General features: G+C 38.2%; 1 protein-coding gene across 6 annotated transcripts in view; it reads left to right on the top strand.

Annotated features, from left to right (window-relative positions):
* App (amyloid beta precursor protein) overlaps positions 1-15017 on the top strand; it is a 237999-nt gene that overhangs the window by 130986 nt on the left and 91996 nt on the right. For 2 of the 6 annotated variants that reach the window (XM_078044496.1, XM_078044495.1), the window contains exons 7-8: positions 11335-11502; positions 13661-13717. The exons of 2 other annotated variants lie outside the window; for them this stretch is intronic. In XM_078044496.1, the coding sequence (XP_077900622.1) occupies positions 11335-11502; positions 13661-13717 (225 nt within the window). The remainder of the gene's footprint in view (positions 1-11334; positions 11503-13660; positions 13718-15017) is intronic. 2 more of the 6 variants (XM_078044498.1, XM_078044497.1) reach the window with 1 other exon arrangement.

Raw genomic sequence — 15017 nt, 5'->3', positions numbered from 1 at the left:
GAGCCGTGAACCAAATGAACAAAAAGACTTCCTTCTTGTCTCCGTGAGACAAAAACAAGTATTTGCTTTCCATTAAACAAACAATAGCAACTGGTAAATTGTGGGGTCAGATTGCTTGAAGGTTCTAGAATTAGATTTTAGAAATATGGATTGATTGAATTTGAGTGTATTGCAAATATTTTCAAAGTTTTTCCACAAAAGTTACAACATTGTTAGGCTTCCTCTCACTTTTTATGAAGGTGTAATTATTTCGGCTCTTTTGTTGTATTAGAGCTTAAAATGGGCTACTTTCTCTGCCTGAGTAGGTTCCTAATTATCACTGTTAGCATTGCCTTATGTTGCATTTTTAAATGATTTACATACCCACTCATTTTAAGCATATAATTCAGTGACTTTAAAATTTACCAAATGGTTTAACCATCTCCATAATCCAAACTCAGAACATTTTATCACCCCAATAATTTATCTCATACCACATCTCAGTTGATGCCTCTACTTATTTCTGGCCCCAAGCAAAAGCTAATCTTTCCGTCTCCATTGTTTTACCCTTTTCTGAACATTTAATGCAAGTGGGATTACACAATACATGTTCTTTTGTTTCTGCTTTCTTTCACTTAACATTTCTTTACCTTGTAGCTTTTATACCTGAGATTATTCTGAATTGAACACTCAGAATCAGTTCAAAATCCAACTAAAATATTATGCATTCTTTTATTTAAAAAAAAAGAACATATAGTTCTAGATGGACTGATTCATGTTATTAGTCCCTACTTAATGAGTTTCTTATTCATTTTAGCACATAAATGCATGTGCAAATAAATGCACATTTCACTTGAAATTGTTTTTGAAATTCCCTGGGAATCCTTTTCCTGAGTATTTTTCAAATGCTTCCTAGGACCAACAGTGCCAGATCTGATCACATGAATTTGTTAGCTCTGATTTCTTCATCTGAGAAGTCTGATTTTCCAGGACTTCTCTTCTTCAAACCTAAACAATATATAATCACAAATTATAGTAGGTAGTATCTGACAGTGGGGATGAAGTTCTTTTGATGTCCATCAAGGTAGTTGTTTATGTAATAGTTAAAGTCTGTTTACTCAACCTCAGCGTATGAGCACCTGTATGACATAATCCATTTTGCTAGGCCACGTGGAACATATGATGAACACCCCCAGGCTGGCCGACCTTCATGGGTGCTAAAATCTAGTAGGAAATCAAAGCCAAAGAAATACAAACTCAGTCTGTTTTATAAGAAATATGAACATGGAGCCTCCTTCAAAGACGAGAGAGAACTACAGATTGATCAAAGAAGGTTCCAGGGAAAAGATGGCATTGGAACTAGGACTGGAAGCACAGGCTGCTGATAGATTTTGTTGTACAGCACATTAGCATCAATAGGGAGTAGCAAATTAGTATGGTGCTGTGGGATAGTATGTGGCATGATTGGGAGCCCGGGTTGGTCTAGTTTGAGTTAGAGCAGATGTCCTACATAATAGAGTTTGAGGAAATAAGGTTATGTGGAGGCCTTCAGTGCCAGGCTGGCAAATACGGGCATTAACTGGGATGATTAATTTTCCAAGGACTAACTCAGGATCTACATGTGCTGTGGATTTTTCAAGAAGGCAATGGAGAGATTTGAATGTGATGTAACTGCTGTTGAGGTGTCAGGTGATAAGGAATGACCTAATTTATGCAATAGGGGAGAGGTTACCAGATAAACGTGGGCTCATATTGCACATGAAGGCAGAGTTCTCTTGAGATCATGTGGTCTTGTTACCTTCTCAATTAGTCTAGTCATTTGCTTTTCAGTTTTATGTGTTGAATTGTTAGGACATATTAAAGCAGAACATAGAAGAACACACATGTCCTAGTATTTTCTACAGAAAGACAAAGGCAGTTAAAAGAATTTTTTTAAAAAAAATCTTTAGATTTAAGGTTTAATGTAAGAGAAACAAAAAAGAAACCAAAAAAATAACTAGTTCAAAATATAACTAGTTAATAATATTGATTGCAAGAAGAGCCATAAAAGCAACCTTCTGAAAGCGAGTGTCTTTTAAAGGCACTTAATGCCAGAAATTAAAGAAACTTTTAATAGGAATCCACCCATTCAAAGTCTCCTGAAGTGGACAAAAGATATAATAGAGGCAAAGCTTTCTGGAAAAGAAGGCCTAATGTTATGGTATGTTGTATCCACGTGAGAGACTTTTTTGTAGTCCCAGCTAATTCCAATGAAGACATAAATGTTTTAGATGGTAGCATTAAATTGTTAGCAGAAGGTAAAAATTGCCCCAATCAAGAGCAATGGCCAAGCCATAGGTGATTGCTCACTATGTAAAACTCTAAGTAGCCTGCTTCTGCAGGCTGAAAACAAACATTGACAGTGACTTGCAAAGAAGAGACAGTGAAAGAGGCATGCAATCTCATTTTCAGTGTTAAGGCTTCAGTCCCTGATGGAAACTGTGATTTACAACCCAAAGAAAATTGTTTCATCGTCACCAGCCTATTGCTACTAACACCAGTCCTTAACTGCTTCATTAAAAAAACTCAGTACTTTTGTGACCCATTAACATTTGGAAGAAACAGAGGAAATAAAAATAGAAGACATTTCAGCCTGGTCATAAAATTTTCAGCCATGCTGTGTGAGCATCAGTGATACCAAAGTGTGAGAGGTCTATTCTGTGTTTCTGATTTCAGAGGAAAAATGCATTGAAAGTAAGCACATTATTGCAAAACCCATTTGACTTTCAGGTTTCTTGTTGTCTTTGGTAATTAAGAAAAAGTGGGATATTGATCTAGTAGAATAGCCATTTCCAAGTTAAGTAAAACCATAACACAGATAGACACTTGCTCCTAATTTTTCTGTGTTTGGAGAAGAGATGTAGGGGTAGTTTCTGATTGAGCTGTGAATTTCCGATTAGGTGTTAGAATTGTAATAAGTGATATAATCTTTGATTTAATCTAGTCTGTTTTGTCCATCCAGGGCAACTCTGCTTTTTACCCTATGTTGATTTCTTCAGCAAGCATTCTTTGTGCCCTTCCTCTCTGCTGGGTTCTTCCTTAGGTAGAAGGTATGATGGGGGTACAGCAGAGCAATTGTGGTGGGCCCAAGTTGAAATCTTTTATTGTATATAGAAAATTTCAGGATCGCTCTCTCCTTGCCCTTTAAGGTAGCAGTTCCATCTTTAACAATTTTTACTTTTCTGTGTGAACGAAATTTTACACCCCACATAAGGCCTTAATTTTTTATTTTTATTTTTTTTAAATCGCACAATCATCTGACCAGTAAGTGGTGAAGGTAGGATTTGGGCCTGGTGCTCCAAGGCATTTCTGCTGCACTAATTGCCAAATTATGCTTTTACTTCACTTTTCTTTATAAATACACCCCAGTCAGTTTAACCTGTGTTCCTCTGTAAGTGCTTATTGCTTTGCTACAGGCATGCATTTATCTTATTATCTTTTCCACACTGAGCATGTCTAGAAATTTAGAAAATTGTATATAAATAATCATCCAATCCCATTTATTTGCATATTGCCTATGGCTTATTCATGCTATAAAAGCAGAATTGCAGTTGTAAGAGATATCACAGACCCTGTAAAGCTCCAAACATGCCTTTCCAGAAAATGTTTGCTAACCCCTGATATTATCCCTAAGAAGATGCTACCATATCAAGTTAGTTTCCTTCAGGAAGTTGTTTTGTTTTTGTGGTCAGGGGCAGACAAGTATAATGTTTAAAGAGAATTTTTAATAATTTATGACGTTGGGCCAATTAAATAATTTGTTTTTCACAGATAGAGTATGGGTGCTAGTGTTACTTTATGTGTGCCTTGTGAGAACAACTAGATAATCTATGTGAAGTATTGACCATAATGCCCAGTACATTCAGTAATGACTAGTAACTGTAAGGAGAAATTTCTAGTAACTGTTAAGTTTCTTTCATGAGCAAAGGCTGCCAAGATACAAATCCCATCTATAGCTACTAAATGTAAATTTGTATACATCAAATAAGCTTTAATCCCCATGGCTTCTCTCTGTAAAATGGGAATTAGTAATACCTATCTGATAATTTAGCTACTTTTTGAGAATTAAATGAAGTGATACATGGTAAACATATAGCACAGGTCCTGATAGACAGAGCTCAGTTAACCTCAGCTGTTGAGATTGTTGTGGTTGTAATCATCATTCAAATCCTCTAATGTGTTCTGAACATTAGAGAACCAATGTTTCCTGCAAATTAAGAATGTTAAAGGGAGGCCATCAAACTGACTTTTTTAATTATAAAAAGAATAAGTGTAATATGACTGTTATCTATTGATATAACAGAACTGATTTTTTTAGACAACATTATTACAGTTAAAAAGCAACTTACACTTGGTTTCTGGCTTAAAACATTTTTTGTGAATACATGCCACATATTAAAGTATCTGTAGTTAAATTTTATGTCCAGCTGGTATTGAACAAGGTGGTATTAAGTGCTACCACATTTCCAGGTAGACTTTTATTCCTTGCAGGACTTTTAAACTTTGTGGAAATTTTTATATTAAATGGACAGATGGAGACGCTGACATAGGTGACTGATTCCTCTGATGGTGAAGCCAAAACATTTGATACAGATGTTGCTTCCCTTGGGTTAGGGAATGATCTTGGCAAAATGAAATTATTGTTGTTCTCCTTCTGCTGACTGTTAATCTGGAAGAAGCACCATGCCTTATTGCCGTACATCCTGCCAACATTGATGGGGTGCTTCTAGGTACAGGCATCACACTTGTTGCTGCAGACAGCAGGATGTGAATGAGGTGGCCAGCTCAGTTTGCTTCAGCACCACTCCTTGAAAAGAATGCATCTGTTCAACCTGGATGGGAAGGAAGTTTTGCAGCATGGATGGAATAAGGAAAGTACTTAGCCTAGGAAAAGAAGTTTTTGCTTAAGGCACCGTGGAAATATTGGCATTTGAGTGATTGTGAAGGAAGAAAAGAATTTACCAGTTGATGGAGGATCAAATAGAAAGAATCCCACAAGCATTATAAATCTATCAGGGCCGCTTGCATTGATCTGAGACGTAAAACAAAGTGTGGCATAATCCTCCTGTCTCCATTGTTATGTATTTGCAATGGACACGATTCAGGTACCTATAATTCACTAATGAGATTCTTGCATTGTAAGATGTTTAGCAGCATCCCTGGCCTATACCCACTAGAGGCCAGTAGTATGCCCCCCAATTGTGACAACCAAAAATGTCCCATGGGAAAGGATAGAGTAAAGCCTTTTCAATTGCAATCCCCTGGTGTCAAGATCTGCATGATATCCAGTTTTGAGTATGAGAACAGAAAAATGCCCCTGCTCCACTATGCTGTACTGCTCCACTATACTGTTCTGTGTGTCTCATCTTAATGTCAGCCGTACTTCCTGACTCGGGGCTTAGCATGTGGTATGTAGCCAAAGATTCTATCCCACAAGAATAAATCAAATAAACAAAAGTACACCAAAGTAAACATGATAAACACATACTTAGGTGAAAAGAAGATAGATAAGATGTATAATGCAGTCCAGTTAAAGCTGCCTAAAATGTTGACTTAAAATATGACACATGCTTCTTCGCCATATAGGCAGTGAAATAAGAGGAAGCTATTCTTCCCAGTTTGGGTTTTTATTCTTTCCTAAGAAATTCTTTCTCCCCTGGCACAGTGTTATAAAAGAGCAAATGGTGGTAGCATCCACGTTGTAACGGGCACATGGTTGTTCTCAGCCAAGCTGGTGCTGCTTTTCTACTGGAGACTGTGACCAGAGGCCAGTGAGAATGGTCAGGTGGATGTGTCCAGTCTCCTTTCTTCTTTTTATTAAAATTAATTTTCGTAATAAATGACAGCGGAATGCATTATAATTCATATTACACATCTAGTTGTATTAGTCTCTGGTTGTATTAGTCTCCTTTCCTTTCAAAGAAACAGTAAAAGGAAGTCTAAGTCCAATGGTCTTCCCTTGATTTTAATCCCAGTTGTTTTTTTCTTTCATTCTTGTGTCCAAATAAAATAAAAGCTTTGATATTTCTAATGTTCTGGCATGCTATGGGAATGATATCACTGGAATTCAGATTTCTGAGGAAGCTGGTGTTTTCATAGACTTAAATATGAGGAAGAGAATTATATCCTGGTATGGAATCTGAGGCAAAACTATTGAAGCTATTTTTATGTTGCTTCAGACACAGAACTTGAAAGTAAAAAAATAAATATTTCTAGATAACTGGTTAAAATCAAGTTTTTGAGGTACATATTTGAATCTTAAGACTCTACTAACTTTTTGTCATATCTCTGGTTTCCCACAAAAATGTGGACTTGATAGCCAAAACCTATACAACATTTACTAATTCTTCCCCTTCTTGTCTTTTTAGAATGTGATTGAACCTTGTATCTCTAATTTTGACATTTCGACTGCATTTAAAAGATAGGGTGGATTACTATTATTCTCTTAAATTTTTATCCATTCAGGTCACCCAAAGGCTCTTGCAAACCACAAATTCTAAGTTCACGGGGTTGGAGGGGAGTCCAGGCAGTGCTGGTCCTGGGCAGTACTTGGAGGAGGAGCCTCTAGCAGCATCTTCTGCCCTATATATTCTGCAGATTTGAGGCACTGAGACAGGGAATAAGACTCTGAAATGGAAACTTCCCTTACCATGGTGGTATTGTTCTTAAGGCATTAGTAATGTCAACCAGAGTGAGAGAACCCTGAGGTATCTACCCAGTGGAGTTTTTTGTTTGTTTTTGCTTTAAATTTAAACCCTAGAACAAGAAAAATGTAAGACTCTCCTAGGCTATTCTACATATAATATTGCTCCTGGTTGCATTTATGCCCTCATTGGTATGCTAGCCTGTGAAAATTAATTATTCATGAACTTCTTTCACTTCATGAGCCACAACCATTGGTAGCTTGAAATACCATGGAAATCAGCAAACGCTGTGACTCAAGTGTTTTATCTTTCATTTTGATGGAGAAAGCCAATTTCCCAGCATACTCTACCTCTCATTGAATGGGAAAAGCCCTCCCTTTGACTTTCTGACAGTGAACATGCTACCTTTTGCCTGGTTTCAAACTTACTAATACTGTGTTGTATTTCAGACTAGCTGTGCAGATGAGTAAAGAATAAGTGTGTGCTTACAACAAACAGGGAACCAAAGTTGAAGGAAAATTACAATGGAACCCTTCACTGGCTGTTAATATCACAACACAGGAGTTCTGATTAGTCTAAGACTTCACAAGTAAATCTCCTTCAGGTGGCATTTTATAAATAACCTTTCGTCCTGGAGAGATGTGAGAACTGGGTCAGGTATAATTAGAATGGCAGATGTATTGGGTAGCCTTGGAGAATTAACACATTTCAGTAAAAAGGCTGGCCAACTAATGATACCTTCTAGAGACTTCCGTGACACATAAGCACCCATCATCTTGTACTGAGTCAGTTGCCATGCACAGCTGTTAGTATCATTTGTTGGTATTTCAACCCATATTTGGAGCTTGAGTAAGATTTATCATAAGACTTCAGTTCATGTTTACTTGCCTAATTTTATATGATTCTATTTAGTAAAATATGATTCCTAGATAATAAATACTTGATCATTTGTTGCTCTGATAATTTTCTAGTCATGTTTTTTGATGACTACCTGCTAATATGCACAAGCTCATGATAAGTGCTCTTTTCTATTAAAAGTTCTAGCATTGAGACAAACACATCACCCCCCAAAAAGAAGTACATTGACTTTTAAATTTTTTCATCTATAGAAATCAAACACTTATCTACTTAAGCATCAACAGAATACACGTTTGAGTCTAATAATTTAGGCACAGAATATAGTAGTGTTTAGAGTTGTAGCAATGACTAAAATCAAGCTTAAAAAAGTAAAGTTGGGTGCGGGGGTTGTGGCTCAGTGGTAGAGCTCTTGCCTAGTGTGAGGCACTGGGTTCAATCTCCAGCACCACATAAAAATAAATAAACAAAATAAAGGTATTATGTCCATGTACAACTAAAAGGTTTTTTTTAAAAGTAAAGCTGTTTTAAACTATGTTGAGGTCAGCTCTTTTCATTATTGATGGACTGAATGATTAGATAATGAACGCATACTTTTGAAATATCCAAAATAAGTATATGTAGAGGATTTCAATACTTATGTTCTTTATTTTTATTTTACTATTAGATGAAGGAAGTGATTTACTACAAAGGCAATCTGTATTTGTCTTAGATTTTTCTGTCCTTATTTGACTTAATATTTGGAGAAAAACACAAGGAATTTTTAACTAGAGGAAATGAGACATATATTTTACTGTGTATGACGTTCAATTAAATACATATTCTTACGGAATATGGAGAAAATTATGCTTCATGATTTTTTTTAATAACCTCAGAATCTACAGTTCTTAGATCTGTCCATAAAACTCCCTGGTTTGATCAGAAGCAGTTGAACTTTAGAGATTGGGAAGGGACACAGGAACACTTTAGCCCCTGGCTTCCAGCCCCACACCCATCTGCTCCTCCATACCTGTGTATTTGGCATGAGATCATCTTGTGCTGTTCTGCCCATTCCTCACCACATTGCCACAAATACAATGTGTATGTAAGTACTTATGGAATTGTTGCCAATCTCCAGGCAGCTCACAAGGACTTCATCAAGGTCGTGAAACTCTTTGGGACCTTTGAAAGACAGATGTGCTAACAGTCCTAACAAGATCAGGAGAGTCAGTCCAAAATCTGGGCAATTTTAGAATGAGAGTCATTTGTAGGCTTCAGCAAGAGTTGTGGGTTTATCATGTAGTTATTTACTTACTTAACATAATAAATGGATTTTGAGTTCTGAATAATGGTTTTTCTTGCCTTTTGGGGCTCATTTGGCCTGATTTCTTCAAATTAGCTATCACAAAGGGCTTCATAGGTATTTTAGAATGAGGCAGAAGAAAAATAAAAATGAGTGTATTATTATGTTTCAATGGTGACACAGGAAATTATATTCTATTGTAATGTCATTTGAACACTAGGCCGGGAGATTTTCCTTTCATCAGAAGTATAGAGCTATTACTGGGCCGCACACAAGGGCAAATATCCATCGTAGACTGTCTTTTCTTTTCATCATTCTTTTATCTCATGCTTAAGGTGCACCCACCAAAGTTCTATTTAGTATATGAGAGAACTCATGAAGACAAGTTTCCTGCACCTGCAGGGCTGGGATGTACACTGTGGGGCCCTTGAGAGACAAGTACTAGAAAATAGGCATTTGGTGCTCTAAGAGGTATAAAATGTGAAAACAGGCCCGAGTGGTTCAAGCACGGTGAACTCTGCTGCCAGCGCTCCTGTCTTAGGACCATTCTGTGCTTCTGTAGGTGTCAGTGGCTGCACACTGCTTGCAACTCCTGTGCCACTTCAACCCAAGGCAGGCTGAAGAGGCACCATTGTCTCTTGGCCTTCTTGGCATTAGCACAGCCTGAGATTAATGATGAGTCACATTGCATCTCAGAAACATGAAAAAGCAACGTGACACGAATATGTTCAGAACAGACAGAGAGATCCAGCAACAGAGACCAGGCCATCCCAAAGGTGTCTGTTAGATGAAGAGAAGGTCAGGCCCAGAGGCAGAGACCACTGGTGGCTGTGATTGGCAAGCCCCACGTGTGGGCGTGACTTTCAGCTCTGCAGCCCTGAAGCTGCTGTCACTAACTCAGAGGTGAAAAGCACCCCCCCCCCAAACTAATTTACCCTTTAGAAATTAGAATGGTAGTCCCTTGACTTGGGGGGATAAATAAAATTGTCAAGTGAATGGAATCCTTGAATCAATAAGTCAGTCAATTTTTATCCTACAGGAGAATTCGGTACAGAAAGCCAATTAAAGACTAGCCTGGGGGCCATGGATTTTCAGAGGAGCAACATGGAATAGATGACCTTGGTGCCTGGCATTGAGCTCCATGCTCCTGGAGTCAGATATTTCCATCTGAGAGAGCCAGAATCATCCTAGATGCTTGTTATATGTTACATAGGACCCCTATGTTGTTTGGAGCTCACCTTCTGTGCTCAGGCTGACTGTCCCTTCTGTTGACATCATCATGATGCTAGCAGCTTCAGCTTTTGCCACCGTGTCATTGCATGTGCTGAAAGAGCAGCATATACAGGGAAGTGAAGTAGAAGTTGAATTTGCCTTCTCATGGATGTTGTGGGTCTTTGTCTCTGTGTGTTGAGTATTCCTAAATTGGAAGCTCTGGGTTATGCATAGTTTTACCTTTCAGAAGGGTATTTTTTTTCCCCTGATATGTTAGTAAAACCAAGAATAAACAAGATATGTGTATGTGCTTAGGTATCAGCCAGCATGGCAGGAAGCAAACTCAGAGAGAAAAATAGGACTCTTGTTTTATCTCCAGCAAAACTGGGATCCATGGGAGATGTAGAGTTCTACTTCTGATCATGATTAACTTATAAATGAGTTGAATGGATTTCTACACTTGGAGTCAATCAGGGATTATGAAACCAATCTTGGGGAGGGTGGCAAGGCAAGTGGACAGGTAAGATGTATTTTAATGTAAAACAATGCATGGGATATATATTAACAACTTAGCGCTGGTGGACTGTATTCTATGGTTTGGAACATTAGTCAAGATGAATGCACACATAAAAATTGTCTTAGAGTTGATGTAATTGACTGTAAGTCACATTTACAGATATCACAGATGTTTTCAGGTATGATCGGTGATCAGGCTGGAAAATATTCCAAAATATGTGTAATTAAATTTATACCCAAGTGAAGTTAGTCATTTATTGAGGAAACAAAGTCAGATTGTTTGTGAGAGCTTAAACTTTTGCATCCTGTACAAAAAAACATCAAAATTGAACTTGAAGTCGTTTTAAAAGAGAAAAGTTGTTTATTTTTTAAAATTTTTTAATTTTAATTTTTTAAATATTTGTTTTAGTTGTAGGTGGACACAATGACCTTTATTTTATTTTTATGTGGTGCTGAGGATCCAACCCAGTGCCTCACATATGCTAGGCAAGCGCTTTACCGCTGAGCCACAACCCCAGCCCCAGAAGTTTTTTGTTTTTTATTTTAATGGAGAATTTAATAGACACCTAAAAGCAACTCCAAGATCTTTTCACTTCTGGCCTAAATCTTTCTGTTACTACTGAGCCCTAGACAACAACCCAGATGAGAGCTCCCTGCCATGTCAAATACCGCCCAGTTACTGTTGGGTAGAGGCAGGCCTAGGACACCTGGCCCAGGTCACACAGGGAGGATGAATGCATGAGTAAGCGTGTGTAGGGGGACAGCGACATGCCTTTTCATGCTAAATGTGGTTCCACATCTCCTTAGAGGTGTGCTCTGAACAAGCCGAGACCGGGCCCTGCCGAGCAATGATCTCCCGCTGGTACTTTGATGTTACTGAAGGGAAGTGCGCCCCCTTCTTTTACGGCGGATGTGGCGGCAACAGGAACAACTTTGACTCTGAAGAGTACTGCCTGGCCGTGTGTGGCAGCGTCAGTAAGTGGACCCCTCCTCCAGCCCGGCCACCTTTCGCCTTTCTCGCCACTGACTCTGCTCTTTGTAACAGATTGATTTTCTTGGTTCTTTGGGAATGGGCCTGTTGCTAACCACTAACACATTTCTGTCGGTTCTCTAATTGCCCAGTCTCTGCAGTATGTTCCATCATGAGCACATCTCTTGTCTATTTCTAATAATTATTAAGCATGGCCTTGGGTGTGTTCTGGTTCTATCTGTAGTAGATTTGTCTTGCAATCTGGAGGGATTTTCAAGTGCTTCTCTTTAAAAACGGAGCTGGGGTGGCCTTCTCTGCAAACGCATACTTTCCTGTACGTCTCTGTCCGTGTGTCTGTGTTTATGCATGTGCACTGCGTGTGCAAAGACAGTCTGCCCCTGGAAGTGGCTGGCGAAAGCTTCAGTTGCCTGGACAAGGTGTACTGATGTGATGACCGCCTTTGAATTGTTTCACAGCATGTTTGCCTGGTGCGGTGGCCAGGGAGTGCGATTGAGTGGAGCTTGTGCACTTCACATGACCAAGGGGCAGAAGTGGCCCTGGTAATCTGGGCTCAGCACGCAGGCATTTGCAATGTCCAGTTTTCATTCCTTTTCTTGGAAACAGAAGAAAACTCTTAACATTAGAAACTTTCAAAGACATCAAGCTCGGAATATAATTTTCAAAAACTCTGGGGAATAAATATATGGGGACATCATGATGACTTAAGTGCAAGGTGGACTCCCCAAAGGGAGGGAGGGGTTATTTTTGTTCATTGACAGGAAGAAGTTAAAAATCATGTTGAAATTCAATAATTGTGTTTGTTTTGGGGGAGACTCTTGCATTTATTCCCCTGTTTTGTAAGGGTGACAACCACCATTTCCTGCCTGGAATTCCTGGGGATTATAGAAATTATTTTCCAGCCAGATCATAGGATTAAGCAAAACAACAAAAGGGCATGCACCATGAAGACCTTCCCTTGTGAAGGAGCCCAATATTTTACCTGAGATCTTAGGGAAAGTTCCTGTTGATCTTCTGGCCTGTCATGTGGTTCTTCTTCAACCCTTTGTAAGAACAGGTGGAGGAACTAGTAACCCAAACCCCCTTTTCTCCTCTCTGATTGGATGATTGCAGCTTCTGACTCAAAAGACTCTCTTCTACAGTTTCAAACAAAGGAGTTAATTAGGTCAGGTAATTTGGAGCACAATGGGGGATTCTGTTGCCTGGAGCCTTTGAAACAAAGGGCTTTTGTTACAGTGATTCTTATGCTTTAGCTGCTGGGTGAGATTTCCTGGCAAGTTTCCCAACTTTTTCTTCCTTTCCCTAAGGAAATTTATTTTCTGGACTCCTATATTAACCAGTCTGGAAAATAAATCAAAATATATAAATATAAAATGTATATATATGTGAATGAAGAAGTTTGTTTTAATTATTAGCAGTGATGAATTTGCATTAAGAATTTGAATTCACCTTCCCCATTGGCCCTCCCTTTCACTGTAGGCTGGAATGGAGGCGGTTGACACCACAAGTTGGTGGGAGATGCCCTGGAAAGCACACACTTGCTTGAGAGATTTGCAAAGTGTAGACTTTCCCAAAGGTGATATATTGAGCAAGGCAAACAGTAACTTAAAGGGAGTGGGCTACTGGAAAAAGTATCAAGAAAGAAATGGCAGAAGTGGGGATGGAGCTCAATAGAGCAGCACTTACCTAGAATGTACCACGCTCTGGGTTCTATCTCTATCTCTGCAAAAAAAAAAAAAAAAAAAAAGCAAGGGGCTAAAAGTCAGTTAGATGGACAGACAGGTACAGAGGGAGAATAGGCCTTATCAAAAGCTGCCCAATGAATGGAGATGCTATGAGAAACAAATAGAAGGGAATTAGTGATACTTGGCACTAAGGAAAGTAGAATAGAAGCAAAAAGTCCTCTCATAGATACTTGGATGTCCTCTCAGAGACAAAATGTTCAGCATCCTCAGAAGTTCATCTCTGGTGAAAATAGATCATACGTTTATTTATATGTTTACTTAGATTCCTTGTTTAGTTTTTTGCTTTTAATTTAATGTTACTTTTGTTTGTTTGTTTTGCTTTGGGCCAGTGGAATCGTGTTTTAGCCATCCTTCCCATGTTTCTGTTTTTGTTTTTAGTTATGTTCTCTTTTTTCCATAGTGTCCCAAAGTTTATTCAAGACTACTCGGGAACCTCTCCCCCAAGATCCTGTTAAAAGTATGTTGTCGTTCACTTGTGGGGAGGGGCGAGGGAGGAGAGCATTGCATGGCTGGATCCTAGCTGCAGCACCACCACCTTCTTTGCATGGGTCTGTGTTTCTTGAACACTGTCTTTTATAATAAAGTGTGTGGTCCCATTGCCTTGCTTGTGATTTCAAAACCACTTGTTTTGGCAGACAACTTCAGATATCAGGCTGAGAGCCTGGACCAAAGCTAATTCTCTTTGATCAATTTCCTTTCTATTTAGTGCTGTTCAGTTAAATATCATATATGCAACATGATTATCGTGTTCAACTTGGCATCACTTTTATTTCCTAAAAGCTGCTATGATGTTGTGATTTAATAAGAGATCACATCCATTAATAACTTGTTTTCCCCCAAAATGTCTAATATTTATTAATCATAACACACAGACTAATTTGTGCACCTACGATCCAATGATATATGTGATAAGACAACCTAGGAGGTGAAAGGTCACACAGATTTCAGGACCATTGCTTCCTCTTGTTCCAGAATGCACAGTGGTGGGTCAGAGGTGCTTCACTTATGATTTTAAGAAGTAGAAAAAGAGTTTCCTATAAAGGAATGTTGTATCAGCCAACCACTGAGTGCCTTACAGTGTCTTATGTTTTCTGATTATTTTAGTTGTCATGTCAGTCTAACTTGGTTTAAAAATGTGACAAATACACCAGTACTTATTTTCAAATTTGGATTATATCCAGCAATAGATTTAGCCAGCTCAAGGCCTTTTGATTTGCCACGAGACATGATTTCAGTTGTGACTTAGATATTTTTTAATTAAAATTATCTTTATTAACATTATCCTGGAAAAACAAAATCCTAGCCTCAAAACTGATGGAACCAATTATTTCTTTAAAAAGAGAAATTATAGATGGAGAATTATATACTTTGCAAAAGATTTTATCCTAAACTATAAAGGTTTCTAGTGGCTTCCATAAGGTATTCATATTGGCTCAGATAGTATATAACTTTTGAAGGATATAGTTTTTCCTACATGGTAAACCTATTTCTATACTGTTGTGGAAATAAAAACTTTTTTTTTTCTGTAAGAACACTAAAAATCTGGCAAGTAGGTAGACATAGAAGAACTAGAAAGAAATCTCCCAATATTACACTGTATTATTGATAATATACTGATTTGCATGACATGTTGCAGTGTGCCAAGTTTTTTCACAGATTATTTGTGTTTCTCTGGGCCACTTTGTGGACATTTTCTTCATTTCCTTTGTACATATGAGAAAATGAGACTTAAAGAGCTTAGTGACTTATGTAGAGCC

The sequence above is a fragment of the Ictidomys tridecemlineatus genome, chromosome 3 (genome assembly GCF_052094955.1).
Source record: "Ictidomys tridecemlineatus isolate mIctTri1 chromosome 3, mIctTri1.hap1, whole genome shotgun sequence".
Classification (NCBI taxonomy): Eukaryota; Metazoa; Chordata; class Mammalia; order Rodentia; family Sciuridae; genus Ictidomys; species Ictidomys tridecemlineatus.
The sequence above is the reverse complement of the archived record's forward strand: the minus strand, read 5'-3'. Positions and strand labels throughout refer to the sequence as shown.